Source organism: Falco biarmicus, chromosome 3 (genome assembly GCF_023638135.1).
Source record: "Falco biarmicus isolate bFalBia1 chromosome 3, bFalBia1.pri, whole genome shotgun sequence".
NCBI classification, from domain to species: domain Eukaryota; kingdom Metazoa; phylum Chordata; class Aves; order Falconiformes; family Falconidae; genus Falco; species Falco biarmicus.
The window spans coordinates 12,249,976-12,264,371 of NC_079290.1; the positions used below are offsets into that span (position 1 = coordinate 12,249,976).

General features: G+C 39.8%; 1 protein-coding gene across 5 annotated transcripts in view; it reads right to left on the reverse strand.

Annotated features, from left to right (window-relative positions):
• The window catches only part of TRIO (trio Rho guanine nucleotide exchange factor), a 255,638-nt gene that overhangs the window by 173,644 nt on the left and 67,598 nt on the right, over positions 1 to 14,396 (reverse strand). For all 5 annotated transcript variants that reach the window (XR_008820638.1, XM_056330815.1, XM_056330813.1 and 2 more), the window contains exons 2-3: positions 8,062 to 8,136; positions 889 to 1,003 (exon numbers count right to left, since the gene is read on the reverse strand). Coding sequence is in view for 4 of the 5 variants with exons in the window: in XM_056330815.1 (XP_056186790.1) it covers positions 889 to 1,003; positions 8,062 to 8,136 (190 nt within the window). In the remaining variant the exon portion in view is untranslated. The remainder of the gene's footprint in view (positions 1 to 888; positions 1,004 to 8,061; positions 8,137 to 14,396) is intronic.

Here is a 14,396-nt window from a genome sequence, read left to right on the forward strand (position 1 = left end):
TGCTTTTAAGGAAGGCCATACACACTATCAACTACATGTCTTGAAGTTATTTTTATGAAAGCACATCTGTAAATCTGAAAGTGACATCTGATTACATCAGGTGCAGAGACAACTGCCTATAAATTAACACATTACAGAAATATGGAAGATACTGCATTCAGGGATGTTGTCCAAGCGACTTTTTTCACCTGTAGTGACAACTTCTTCTTGATGTCATAGGCAAATGTATTCAAGCAGAGTCAGCATTATTCCAGTCTGCACCAAATGCAAGCAGATTCTGATATGGACCTCAAGTCAGGGTCTTACAATCATTTTTGTCCGCAATTCAGTTACTACTATGAATAAAGATCTATGTGAACAAACTTTTTTACATATATATAATACATAACTTTTTATATATAAATATATGTATATATGTATGCCTATATAAACACACACACATACACAACTAGCACTGGATTTGACTCCTGCCGATTTATTTGAATAACACATTCTAATTCATATCTTCAATTGCTGATAATACAATGATATCAGTACTTTCACAGATCTCTTCACAGGTTTATCTGAGACCTGTACAAGCAATGTTACATATACTTCTTGTGGTTATTCCTGTGCTATACCAGGACAGTATAACTTACCTAATACAAGTAACAGGACAGTTGTGCTGACCTCACTCCACACCGGGTATATTTTGAATGATGACCAGCATGTTTCTAATTACGTGCTTTAGGTCTCTTCCAAAAAGCAGTTTGAAAACACTAACTGAAAGAACTTGGTATAAATTTGTGCATTTTCTTACCTTGTTCAGTCTTCTGTCTTGTGGATATACTGCAACATAACCCATTTGTTTCATTTTATAGCCTCAGAGCTTACCAGACCATCACTTACCTAGGAATACAAGCTAGGTATGAAATTAGCCTTCTAAGGTCTTCTTGCCGTATTCTGTCATGATTACTACGCGCTGGAAACGTTAGAATGGGACCTCCACGCTTATCTCTGCCACCTGAAAAATTAAACATGTTAAAAGACCCCACACCTAACACCATTCTTGTTTGCAAAAACTAGTCTTCAGAATACTTTTTGAAAACTTAAGTCCTACATTGTTTCATGAATATCCACTCAAAAAAAGAAATTATTTCAAATTAAATGCCAACACTGTCATTTAGAGACCAGCTTAAAATTTAATTTTGGGAGTATCAATCAGCATATTGTCGTAATTCCCTCAATAAGGAAGGAACTGTCAAAAAAAATGGAAACAAAGAATAACCATAGCATTACACTTAGAAATTACAGTCACATTGAAGTTTCACTGGCAGTGTGAGATCTCCAGCAATGGTGCTTTGTTAAGTGTTTAATTTTTGAATCAGCAATTGTACAGATTAAATTTACATAGACAGTTATGCTACTTTATAGGCAAGTATTTAGAGGATACCCAGCATTAACTTCCATACTAGCACAGAGTTTAGGTATATAGTATTTCACACCCAATGCATATAGCAGATGAGTAGATGAATACTATTCAGGCATTTACTTTATATTTTTACCCTGTTCTGACGTGCAGATTCTGAACTGTCAGTTTATAATTTTTCATCCTGTTAGCAACGCAGGAAATTCTGAATCCACTTAATACATAAGGCAAAAAATCTGCCTTTGAGTAGTTCCACTTAAGTGTATTCCTTATTCATTAGACTGCACTGACTTACTGTAGATGAACATTAAAAAGCAATCTTATATCCAACCCCTTGCTGGTGACAACAAAATGTTGCTATTACTAAATGCTAAATTCAAGGCAGTAGGTTGTCTTTATTAACACTTGTATAATAGCACACACATTTTTACAAGCTAAATTTCACATATATGTTCTCAACCACAGATGTGTGGACTGTTACATCCTGCCCCATGGAAATGCAGAAAAACACTATCCTCTGTCCTGAACGATTTCTCATTGCAAATCAGCTCCTCATTGCAAATCCATGCTACTAAGGAGTAGTTAGTTTTTGGTTTTGTTTTGTTGTTTGGTTTTTTTAAATTACTTACAAAGGAAGGCCAAAAGCAAAGGAATAAAAGTAGTCACTCAAAATTTCATCGCTAGCCTCCCCACGAGTCTGGCTGTGCTTGCCAAACACCAGCCTAGCTGTCGAGGTATCCAGGGATTGTCTGCGCTGGATATGTTCCCCATGAGGCACCAAATGAAACTCAGAAGAGGCAAAAGCAGTTTTGAATTTCTGTCAAGCTGTTATGCCAGAAACCTAAACTTGAAAGGAAATGCATGTTCTTATCTTCCATGACCCTCTTAAGTGGGACATCAGATTAAAACCAACTAAGTTGCCTCTCCACATTAGAATGAGACAAGTCTGACCTTGACCACATTGACCCACTTGCCAAGAAAAGAGCTTTGAGGATTTTTACATAGCAAGTGACAGGTTAAAAGCTAGACAGAAGACACAAAAGAGAGGAAAGATAAACGACCAAGAATCTAACAGCCCAGGCCTCCCCTCACCTCCAGAGCAATTGCTGGCCTCCAAAGCTACCAAATTTAGCCGAAAGCCTGCCGCAGTTCCTAACGCTCTCCTCAGGGCACTGCAGGCCATCAACTGCAGGCCTCAAAAACTTACATTTCAACTGGTAAACACTACTGACTCCAACCCCACAGAAAACATGCTGGATTGCTCAGGGGAGGAATTTTTCTTTAAAAAAGCTGCAGCTAGCAGCAAAGAGCATGCACTGAATTGTCTTTATTACTCTCTAAACATTTTGAACAAACGCCTTGTTCCAGAAAGTCACCTCAGATCAGGCCTCTAGGCCTTTCCCACACAGTAACCCCTATCATGACATGGCAAAGGAAAGAAATCCATGCTATGTAAGCCATTTTGGATGGCACTTCAGTTGGCTTCTAGCTCCACATACACCACAGAGAAAACCCATTTTTTAAGTATGGTGCTTAAATTTCTGATAAATCATATCCTGATTTTTTAATATGTTGAGACAAAAATCTGTCATGCAAATTTCAGGTGTAGATGAGTAATGAAGATATTAATACAGCCTGGATTTTTGGTGAAAAGAATTTCACTATCCAGTCTTAAAACCAGGCACCAAAATTGCAAATATTAAGCAAAAACGTCCCGAAGACTCAGGTTTTTTTCATCAGCTATATTGAAAGCTTTCTTAGGCCTTTTTCAATAAATAACTCATTTCCTTTGTTCCTGATGCTCCTGTGTGTTACACAAGCAGGAATGTTAAAAGAAACAATGTATGAGGCATCAGGTGGGAATTTCCTGCCTCACAATACTCTTTAACCAACTCAACCCCTTATTTGTCTTGGTTCAAGAAAAACATATTAAGCTACTACTTTCATGGGTGAGACTTCCATTTTTACCCCTTTCCTTTTATATAAAACCCCCAGAGTACTGAGAAATTCTCTGTTTATGCCAAGATGTGTCATATGAGTAGCTGATCAACTCACGAGTCACCCAACATGAATCACTTCTGTCTAGTGCACATCAATAACAGCAGTCTTGTTGATGGTCTCCAAATGGCACGGAAATCAACAGGCTGAGTAGTTCAGTTTTTTTTTCAAGAAATGCCTTTTTACCTGGTTTCGAAGTACTTGGGTAAAGCTAAACAGTGGGGTTTTGTGGCATGTTTGAAACGCAGGACGTTATCAAGTGCTGTTTCCTCATATGAAGCCAAGATAACTGCACCTTCTAGGAAAATGCTCTCCTGGTGTAAGTATGTGTAGGGATGTTAGAGTATCGGTACTTCAACAGACTTCAATTTAAACTTAGCAAAACAATTGCACCCAAGACTCCATTTCTGCTTCATGGTTGCAGCTCTAGGAGGCTTTTCTATTTTAGGTGGTAAGATACCCAATACTCAAGCAGATTATTTCCCAGTTCAGTGAAAATCAGTCCAAGGAACCTTCTCCTCTTCCTCCTGCACCCACTCCCCACCCCCCCTTTTTTTTTTTATTGTTGTTGGCAATTTTAGAAAAACAACACAAGATTCACAGGGGAGCTGCACCCAAGCATTTGCATTCTACACACCAAGTTAATTTTGTTACTTTGACCAATACAAGATAAAGCAGTCCAGTCTGTCAAACTGTTTTCATGAAGGACAAGTATTTCCAATACAGAATTTATTCCAGAATCAGTATGTACAGATACCAGAATTCAAGCTAGCTTGTTGAGCTTTGGGACTTTGCAGTTACCAACCTACATACAGCAAGATGTACTTCACAATACTTCACAGAAGTATTTGTTCTTCTGTACTTCACTGCCTCCTGCCCTAGCAAGAATATGCCTGCCTCAAGACGTTTCAGAACTGAATTCTCAGAGACTACATCTTTCCTTCTCACTCCAGCTGTCATCCAATCATTAATTTTACCTTTCTTTAACAGTTTGAGCATCACAGCTACGCTAACAAATTTTAAGATATGCAAGGAACACACAGATTTTAAACAATTCCATATGATTTATCTGCACCACAGTCCTCATTTGCACAAAATCTATTATTTTTTTAAAGTTACCCTGGCTGGTTCTGCACATGACAGAGGCAAGGAGAAAGAATTCTCTTTCACCTAAATACATCTTCAGATATGCTAAATTATGAAAAATCCACTCATTTCTTTCACTTAAACAGCCCCTTCCCCCCCCATCATTAACAGCTCAATAAAGGGGACTAAACTGGATTGTGAAGATGGAGGAGAAAGCAAAAGTGAATCACATCAGATCCACTGTGATTTCTGGCAGAGGGAAAGCAACTACTGAAAGAGTTTTTTCCAAAGTGATGAAGCACTCAGTGCAAAGAAACAGAAGTTACGTTGACTAGATCCATTAAATAACTATATCCACTGGAAACCCAATGAAAGGAATAGATGAAAAGCAATGACTGAAACAAAGCAATATAGAATTACAGGCTAACACAGACCAAAGAGGTACCTGTTGGAGAAAATGGAAACTCATTATACAGTTTAACCATAACATAGTACACTTGGAGTAAAAGTGGTGCCTCTGTGGGAGACATCTGTTACCAAGAGCTTTAACTTGATTAAAAAAAACAATATTTCCGACTGGATCAAAACGGATCCCAAGAATGGCTTAGGAGACACCTATGGTGGAAACAGTCATTGCTCCTTTTCTTCTTGATGTAGCTCCTTGTGCAAAGGGAGCGCCTCCATCCTCTTTATAGCTGCCCTTTAAGTACTAGAATACTGTGATAAGGTACTCCCTTGAGCTTTCTCTTCTCCAGGAAGAAAAGACCTCCTTCAGCCTTTCCTCATTGGGCAGGTTCTTCAGCCCTTTGACCATCTTGGTGGCCCCTCCTGTGGACCCACTTCCAGTCTGCTTGCATTTTTCTTTAATTGCAGGGACCTGAACTGGACACAGTACTCCAGGCGCAGCCTGAAAAGCACCGAGTCGATCAGGATGATCACATCTCCATCTCTGCTAGTAATGCCCCTGTGGATGCAGTCCAGGATCTGATTTGCCTTTGTTGCTGCAGCAGCACACCACTGACTTATGTTGAGCTTTTTGTGCACCAGGACCCCCGGGCCCCTTTCAGCAAGGCAGCTCCTCAGCCACACAGACCCTAGGCTATAGTGGGCCCCTTGGTTATTCTGACCCAGGTGGAGGACTCTGCACTTGTCTCTATCAAACTTCATACTGTTTTTGCTAGCCCACTCTTCCAGCCTGTCCAGATCTCTCCACAAGATGGCTCACCCTTTTATGTCCATCTCATAATAACATGGTCTCAAGAACTGCTTAAGTCAGCATTGTGGAAAAATCAGTGTCTTCAGCATTCTAAGAACACAAAGATGAATATACTGCATTACAGCCCATACTTACTCATTTAGTTTGGAGATGAAAGGTCTCAGCACAGAAATGCAGAGAAAAGACTGGGGAAGTAAACTGAGGATCTCAAACACTGCACAGGTTTTTTTTTTTAGACTGTTACTTGTGTAACCTTCCTGCTCTATAAAAAAGAATCATCTCTTAGCACTGTTGACTATCATACTTGATTTTTACTTAAGAAGGTATCTGACAATCAACAGTGAACTTGTTCCAGCAACTCCACCAGAACTCAAACAGAAATGAGAGAACAAAGTAGAAAAATTATAATTATGCTTGTGGATGCCTTAGGCTTAGTAGGACCATTACGAGTTTTTAGTAGAGATGACAGAGGTATCTTTAGATAAGAGTTTTAGTAGAGATATCCCAACTAAATTTGTCCTGCTTCTACAGACCTTAACAAGTTATAGTACTTACAAATATTAAAAGTACTTCAGCAAAAGTTGTACTTTTGAAGAAAAAAAAAGAAAGTACATTGAAAGTCTCAATAAATCAGTAATCCAACAGTCTGCCTTACTTTTGTGTTCTCAGGTATAAAGCTTGACAGTTCTAGTTCCACAATGGTTAAGGCCTAGCAGTGGTGGTAGTTTTGTGAGGGTTTTTTTGTTTGTTTTGTTTTGTGTGGTTGTTTGGGTTTTTGTAAATCACTTGCACTACTAATGTATCTGATTTCATTTGAGTTCCATTTGCAATGGAAATGTGAAACTACCGACTTTGGCAGATCAGTTCTGGCCAGTCTTGCTGCCCACAGCTATCTCCTCCATTCTTCTGTCAGAAGATGCTACCTTCACACTGGAAAGCTGGCAACCACTTCTGCCTGCCTGCACCTCATCTGCTCTGGTTCATAAGCCATTACCTCCCCTTAAATTTATCTTCAGCTTTCACTTGGCCCACTTCACTTTCACCGAATTAATGCCTTTTGAGAATGCCATATGCTTTACATATTAACATTAGAGAATACCTATCATCTTTCAGATCCCTTCTAAAGGGTCTAAGTTAAGTTCTGGACAACTGGAAATTCAGAGGTTTTGGAATGGAAACTGATTAAATTTTCATGAAATGCCACAAAGGAAGGTCCAAAAAAGAGTAACAAGGGATTAAAATACTGTGCTTAACCCCCTTTTCTCCTCCTCTTTCCCTCTGAAAATACAGTTTTCAGCAAGCCTTCATCAGCACTACAGTTCATAAGCAGAACGGGAGTTCCCACACTACCAGGGAAATTAGCTCTGGGAAGTCTGTTATATCATTTATTACAGTAGCTAGGACCTTTTAAAGAAACCATCTTTTTTGCTTTACACCTCTACCTGATTCAGCAGAGTGGAGAGGATGAAGTACTGTAAACTACACACTATTTGCAAGCATCAGCATCCGTGCATAGCAAATCTCTAGAGTGCAGTTTCAGGGAACCTTTTGTATGTTTTAATATTTACAGATAAGAGCTTTATTTTTGGTGTTTGAGACAAATTATTTAGCAAAAAAAACCCCAACCCTTTCAAGTACAAGACTGTCCTCCAAATCATTGGACACTAAAATAAGATTATGGCAAAGAGACTAATGTTTAATCCAAAGAGATCTGGAAGTACTTACTTCAGAAAGTCACACCAAAACGCAGTTCACAAGAATAAGCACCTCAGCCACCATTCCATCAAGTTACTTACCGAGTTATAGAATATGTTATGCTAGTCATTCATCTAAACCCCACTCTTAAATCCTCTGCTATCCCTCGTTAAGTAATCAACCAACTTCAAGGTATACGGTGGAGACAGCTAAAATTAGGTGCGAACTCATTTCACCATGAATGGATATTAAGTGTGCTTCAAAAGATACGCACTGAAATTTCACCTCTGCAACAGAGCTGTTTCTCCAGTGCTTCAGATGGGCCAGTAACAAAGCCATCTCTTTAGAACTCTCCAGCAGAAGAACCAGAAATAAGAGAAGGAATAGGACTATGGATTGTTCTAAATAATGCTGTTGGATATGCAGGGGGGAGGGGACATGACCAGGATGACAACAAGCAGTGTGTTCCACACTCATGTATCTTCTTTAATACAGATCTTTTCACAATGCTTACGTTATGTTTGGGATATCCAGCTGGAATAGGTGCTACCCTAGATTTCCGTGACTTTTGTAATGAAATTCTAAGTATTTAAAATACTATTTCACATGTAACTAACACCACAGTTACACATTCCACAACAGGAGAAAATAACCGTACCTGAAAGGTATGCAACTTTTTCCTTTAAAATTGGCAATACTTCCATAGCCTTCATTTCATCATTTTTGCGAAACCCTAAAAGAAGGAAAAGACAAGATAATTAGTCCAAAATTCAGACAAGCTCAGCTTCTACATTTAATGAATGTAATTATATATAAACATTTACCTTCGGAATACAATCTGAAAGTTACGATGACAGGAATTAAGGTAATTTTATAGTAGAAGGTTGCAAAAATTAAACTAAACTTTTAACATGTATTAATTAACCAGTCATCGCTTTGACTAGCTTAACACAAATAGCATAGTCTGTTGGCAAGCCTCAGTAGAAAACAGGATATTGGAAGCAGCCTTTTTCATCAGTAAATAAAAACTATCAGTTAGAGCCTGTTGCTTTTTGGCATTCCAAATGCCAATTTCACCTTTTGTTCCAGTAGAAAGAAGTAGTATCAAGCTAATAAGAGTAGGTACCTTTACAACAATTACCAGTCAAAAAAACACCCCAACACAACTAAAAAACCCCAAGAAATTCCCAAATCCCAAAAAAAACAACACACACAAAGACCCACCAAAAAACCCCAACACTATTTACATGCAACTTCCCTTACGTCACTTCTGAAAGAAGAACTGGGAGATGAACTCTCAACTTTGCCTCTTCTGCTGCCTAACAGGTTCGGCATTTTTTTTAGGAGAGCACATTTTGTCTTATCAACTCTATACACCCATGAAGTCTGAAATGGTCCCCAAGGTGAGTGATTATGGTCAATGTTACAAAGCAGCACATCACCAGCTTGTCCCTCCTCTCTACTCTCATTACATTTCTGTGGCCAGGTTCTAAACTTCTCCCTTCTTTAGTAAGGGACATTTAGGAAGCATTTTTTTATTACCTTACATTCCATGTTGACTTGTAGAATACAGAACTGTTCATCTTATAAAAATTAGGTGGTTTTGTACCCACATTTCAACTGCCTGTACGATCCTTCCCAGCCGCCTTGGATTCACGTGCTTTTTCAAAAATCTCATTTCTGAAGAAAGTACCTCTTCTGAGGAAGAGCTTCTCTAACACTGCAGAAGCCCAGAGGTGCTGTTAAGTAAGACAGCCCAAATAGCCTGCTACAACACAGTAGTTGTGTTCCTTAAAAGCAAGAGTGAGCTATTTAGAAGGTAAACTAAGCTTAATTATTTATAATTTTAGGGAAATCTTACAAGAGCAAGCTCTGGTGTACGTAGCAGTCTTTTCTAAAATACATTTTTGTTCCTCTGTGTGTAAGGGCCACAATCCCTCTAGAGATGGCAGCAGAAGCTGTCATTGATGCTCAGGAGGGAGGCCACCATTTCTCTTCCTCCTCAAAAACATCCAAATGTTCCATATCCTTTGGTGTCAGGCTCTGCGCTTTAACAAAAGAACTGTGCACTTTAGAGCTAAAACTTGAAGGTACCTTACTGGTGTCATCAAGCAACACAAGATTTGTAAATAAGGGCATCATATATGTAAATTACATCACAAGTTTTCTATTCTAGCCAGCAATACTGAGACTCCTGTGCCACTAGAGTATCTTGTTATGTGCAGTGCACTAGGCTTCAAAACAGCCCCAGGACACACCAAACAAAACACCCAAAGGACAAAGCTGGCCAGGTGTTTACATGTTATGAGCTATGAGGAAGGAGTAAACTGAGTGACACTGTTTAGTCTGAAGAACTGAGGGGAGACATGGTAGCAGTCCTCAAAACAAAGGCTAGTGATGGCAAAAGTAAATTGGCCAGAATTACAGCGAGAGGTTTGCTTTAAATGGAAGGAAGTTTTGTAAAGGAAAGAACTGTGCAGCAGCACACGGGACTGCCTGTGGAAAACCATGGAACATCCATGATTGGGGATTTTTAAAAAAATGCATTTAGACAAATGTCTGTCAGCAATGGGTCCCTCCAGTTCACTCTAACTGTTCAACCCAGGCATTGTCTCAGTACTCCAGATTACAAACAAAAGAAAACTAAACACATCCTCTTCCAGCCATTGGCTAGTTCCTTGTTTTTCTGTGAACGCCACAAACCAAAAACAAATCCAAAATTCAATACACATTCTCAGAAAAGCTAGACCAGGAAAACTGGTTCCTTGGGTAAGCATGCTACATGGAGGGTTTCTACATCATAGACAGTATTTTGCAATTACAGAGCAACTCCAGACCAACAAAACAGCAGAGGAACACAGTTATTTCTTTCTCAGAAGTCTAAGGAGTCTAAGACAGCTCCAAAGGAACCTCTTGTATTATTCCCTCCTCCAGAATACTGGCTATGGGTTATCAACCTTTTCCTTAAACTGCCCACAGTTTTGTTCCTACTAAGTTTTCATTCAGTATGGACTAAAGCTTTAAACATGGCTTCAAGAAAAACTTTGGGCTTAAATAACTCATCTAAAAAGACAGCAGAGACCTTTACCACCTTGAAATATTCAGACTTCAGTTGACTACTAAGGCATACAGGCACACTTCCAGAATTAATTTTTTTTTTTTAAACATGCTTTCAGCTACCCACCATAAGATTTAACACTGATTTAGCATGCTCAGCTTTCCCATCAGCAATGGTGATTCCTTTTCTTTACAGTAAATTTAGAGGTAGAAAACACTTTCTCCTCGCCTAAAAAGCATGCAGAAACTAGTGCTGTACTTTGCTGCCTATCTTAGCTCAAAATTACCCAAGACACTGATGTTACCACTTGCTTGCTCAGATTTCTAAGCTCTTAAACTACTTCACCTCATATGATGCGCAGTAGCTGCACATTTTACTTCGCCTGTGGCATGTAAGACGTGAGAAACACTTAGCTAACATTTCTTTGACTATTAAGGGGCTGCTCAAGGTAAACACCCTAGCAAATACGTTAGTACTTGGCTCATGCTCTGGATCTGCATATCCTTAAGGCTGACTGCCTTGGATTATCATACTCCTGCTGCTCTGAACAGCCTATTTTTATTCCAGTTCTGCAGTGTTAAAGCTTAACTGAAAAGACTGCGGGGATTACAATTGACGAAAGAATGCTGGGGAGCAAAGAGGGTGAATACAGCCAGAAAGTATCGTATTTTTTATCTCCAACAGAGCAATAATAAAACAAAAAACCAGCAAAATAAACAGGTCTTAAGGGCTCGGGGTGGGTCCTCCACCCCACCCCCCCTTTTTAAAGCCTCTACGCCACAAAGCATTGGCGATTATGAGGATTTAATTAAAAAAAAAAATTAAAAGGCATTTACCGCACTCCAATGAAATGCCATAAATCTCTGCACCAATCTCTCCCTACACAGCTCAGCAACCTCCGCGCCAGCCGGCTGCATCACATGTTCCTGGAGGTGATGTCATCCCTCCCGGCCGGCCGGCTGCAGCTCCCGCTGCCGTGGTGCAGTGCCCGCAGCCCCGTCAGCCGCCCGCAGCCCACCGCAGCGGCCACGGAGCGAGCGGCCGTGTGGCCAGCAGGCCCGCTGCCGGCGTGGCGAGCTCAATGGCAGAGCTCAATGGCAGAGCAGCTAGGCAAGCGTGAAAAATTCGAACGGGGTTTCATTCCCACAGCACACGCTTCTCTTTTGAAAGCATGTTGTATATGCACATGCGGCACATACTTACGCTGTTAACTTCCACTATTGCAGTTCACCTAATACAGTATTTTTTAATTTAAAATGGGGATTTTAACAATAAACCCTACGCCAGTATCTTTTAAAGACAATTTTAGGCTGAAACAGGAAAGCCACCCTTGATATTTTCAATACCTATTAAAGAAATACTCATTTTACCGTTTCACAGTTTTAATAGGTAGGGACATGCCCTTCTGTTGTCTCATATATCATACAGACACTTTTCCCTAACTACCAGTCAAGAGGGAAAAAACTCAAATTATGCTAGTTAATATTCAACTTCAGTAGATTAAGTAACACACAACTTAGTCTATTCTATTACCCCCCATTAAGCTTTCAGAATTACACAATCCTGAGTTATATCCAGCCTTCTACTAGAACAGAGCCTGTTATTACAGAGCAGTCATTGAAATATTATATCACACAAGTAAGGATCTTTAAAACATGCAAACAAGAAAGGAGCAAAAGGAAGTCACCTACACTTTCTATACTGATGTATACACTGGAAAGCAAAGAAGTCTTTCCCATAAACACACCATCTCCTCTTCGCCCTCACAGCTCTTAAGCCAAGACGACACCATCATGCAGCCACATTTAAAAAACGAAATGGTCTGTACTAACCCCTTTTCTCACCCTGTATGAAGCCAAGCTATTTTGCTGCAATATATTAATTTATCCAAGTTCAAAGACCCATGAAAAGATAGCATTTCTGGGTAGAGGTATCACCCCTAGGACATTTCTGAGAGCCCTTTACCAAAACGTCCAGGACAGCCCCCCCTCACTTGGGGTGCAAGTGTTCCCAAATCCCATGGCACATATCTGGCTGCAGAGCTGCACGTCCATCTGCCCTGGAGACCAGAGAGTAAGCCAGGATAAAGGAGCCACCTTTTGCCTGCGAATTAGCATTTCTGTAACACTGCTGCTCCCCTGGGTACCCAGCTTGCTGAAACTTCTCATGGGCACAGAAATATGGTGACCAACTCACCTTTAGAGCAGTAAGAGACAGTGGCTACCCTGTGCAGTAGCTTATCCATCCAAGACAAATGCTGTACTAGTCTAAGGCTGAATGAAGTGTCCTTCAGACACAGGAAACAAGGTAACTGTTAATCATCTTGCACTGCAGTGATCAGTAACTAGCCAGCCACACAAAGGGAGCAGATAAATTTGCCTTAAAACACATGCTTTAAGCTAACAATTTCATTACAGAACTGCAATACCAAACAACATTTTTTTGGAAACGGCTTCCCCAAAGATGCATTGCTGCCCCAGGAACACCGAAGTCTTCATTACTTTGAAGGTGTATCTTCGGTGGCATGCATCGTTCAGTTATAGTGACAAACAAATTACAGAAACATAAATTAAGACAGCAAAGAGAGTTGAAAACTGAGGCTACAAGCAGCACCTCTTTGCTAAGAGGCTGACGAAACCCTCATCCATTGCTGTCACACACAACTGACTTGAAACTTTTCTGAAATGTGGCTAGAAAAAGCACAAACAAAAAAAGGGAAATGCTCTCAACTTGAAACTCCCGCCTTTAAGAACACAACTGCTTTTCACCTTGCAACATGAAAAGACAACCTTTTCACAGGCTCACACAAAAAAAGCCAGACTCAATCCAGAATACATCAATGGTTTAGGCTCTCTTCCGAGTTCAGAAGAATGACTCCGTGTGTTGTGCCAACACTAAGCAAGTGCCTTATCGGCCAGGCTGCTCCTTCCAGCACCAGCCTTCTAAATCCCCACCTCTTCTTTGAGAGAAATTCCATCCTCAACCAGAGAAAACTCTCTCAGTGAGTTATTTTCCAGCAGAGTACTCTCTTCATTTCAAAGGACCTGCTCTGATAGGCTTCCGCTCAAAAATCCACACACTATGCTAAATTCTATACAAAGGAAAAAAAACCCCAAACACATAGAAGCTGCGACAGAGGCACTCAGAACTGCTACATTAATGCCACAGTTCAGTAATCAGGGTGTTAGATAATAATCAGACTGATTTAGGTTAGTCTTAAGTGGAAAGAAATATTTGCTAGAAGATGAGAGACAAAACAACTTCCATGGACAACTTCTGGACATCTCCTTGCATCCACTGGTCCCTTTGTGTTGATTGAGCTTCACCCTGGAACACAAAATCTCAAAACTGTAGCTAATAAACACTCAAGCAAAAAGAATCCAAGATGGTGCTGTCTTCAGCACTTCCTCTATTTCACAGCATGAATGGTATCAACTACAACTCTGAAATCTGAGATACTCCTCCCCTTTAATTGTAAAGGCGTCCTAGCTGCATTGCAAGAAAAAATGCCTTCTAATTAAGTAAAAAGGCAAAAACCAAATAAAGAAATAAAGAAGCTCAAATATAATAAAATTAGTGCATTATTAGATCAGTTAAGGTTTCATTATCTGCCCTTTTTCCTCCTCCATATCACAAGACTACGACATTGATTTTAAATCCTGGAAATCCATAGGTTTATTCAATTTTGTTTATCAGTTAACAACTGTATATGATAAACCCCAGCTGCAAGTAATTTATACACTACCTCCCATGTTTTTCAAGTGTCCAGAAAGAGAAAGAGAGCACAAAGCAGGTTCCTGTTCTCCTGTTTAGAGGTTTTATTCCCATTTAGAGGTTTCTAAAAGAGGACAGTGAGCTAACTTCTAAAAATGGTATTATTGCATGAAAAATAATTTTAAACAAAGTATGTGGAGATTCACAAGAAGCCATTATGA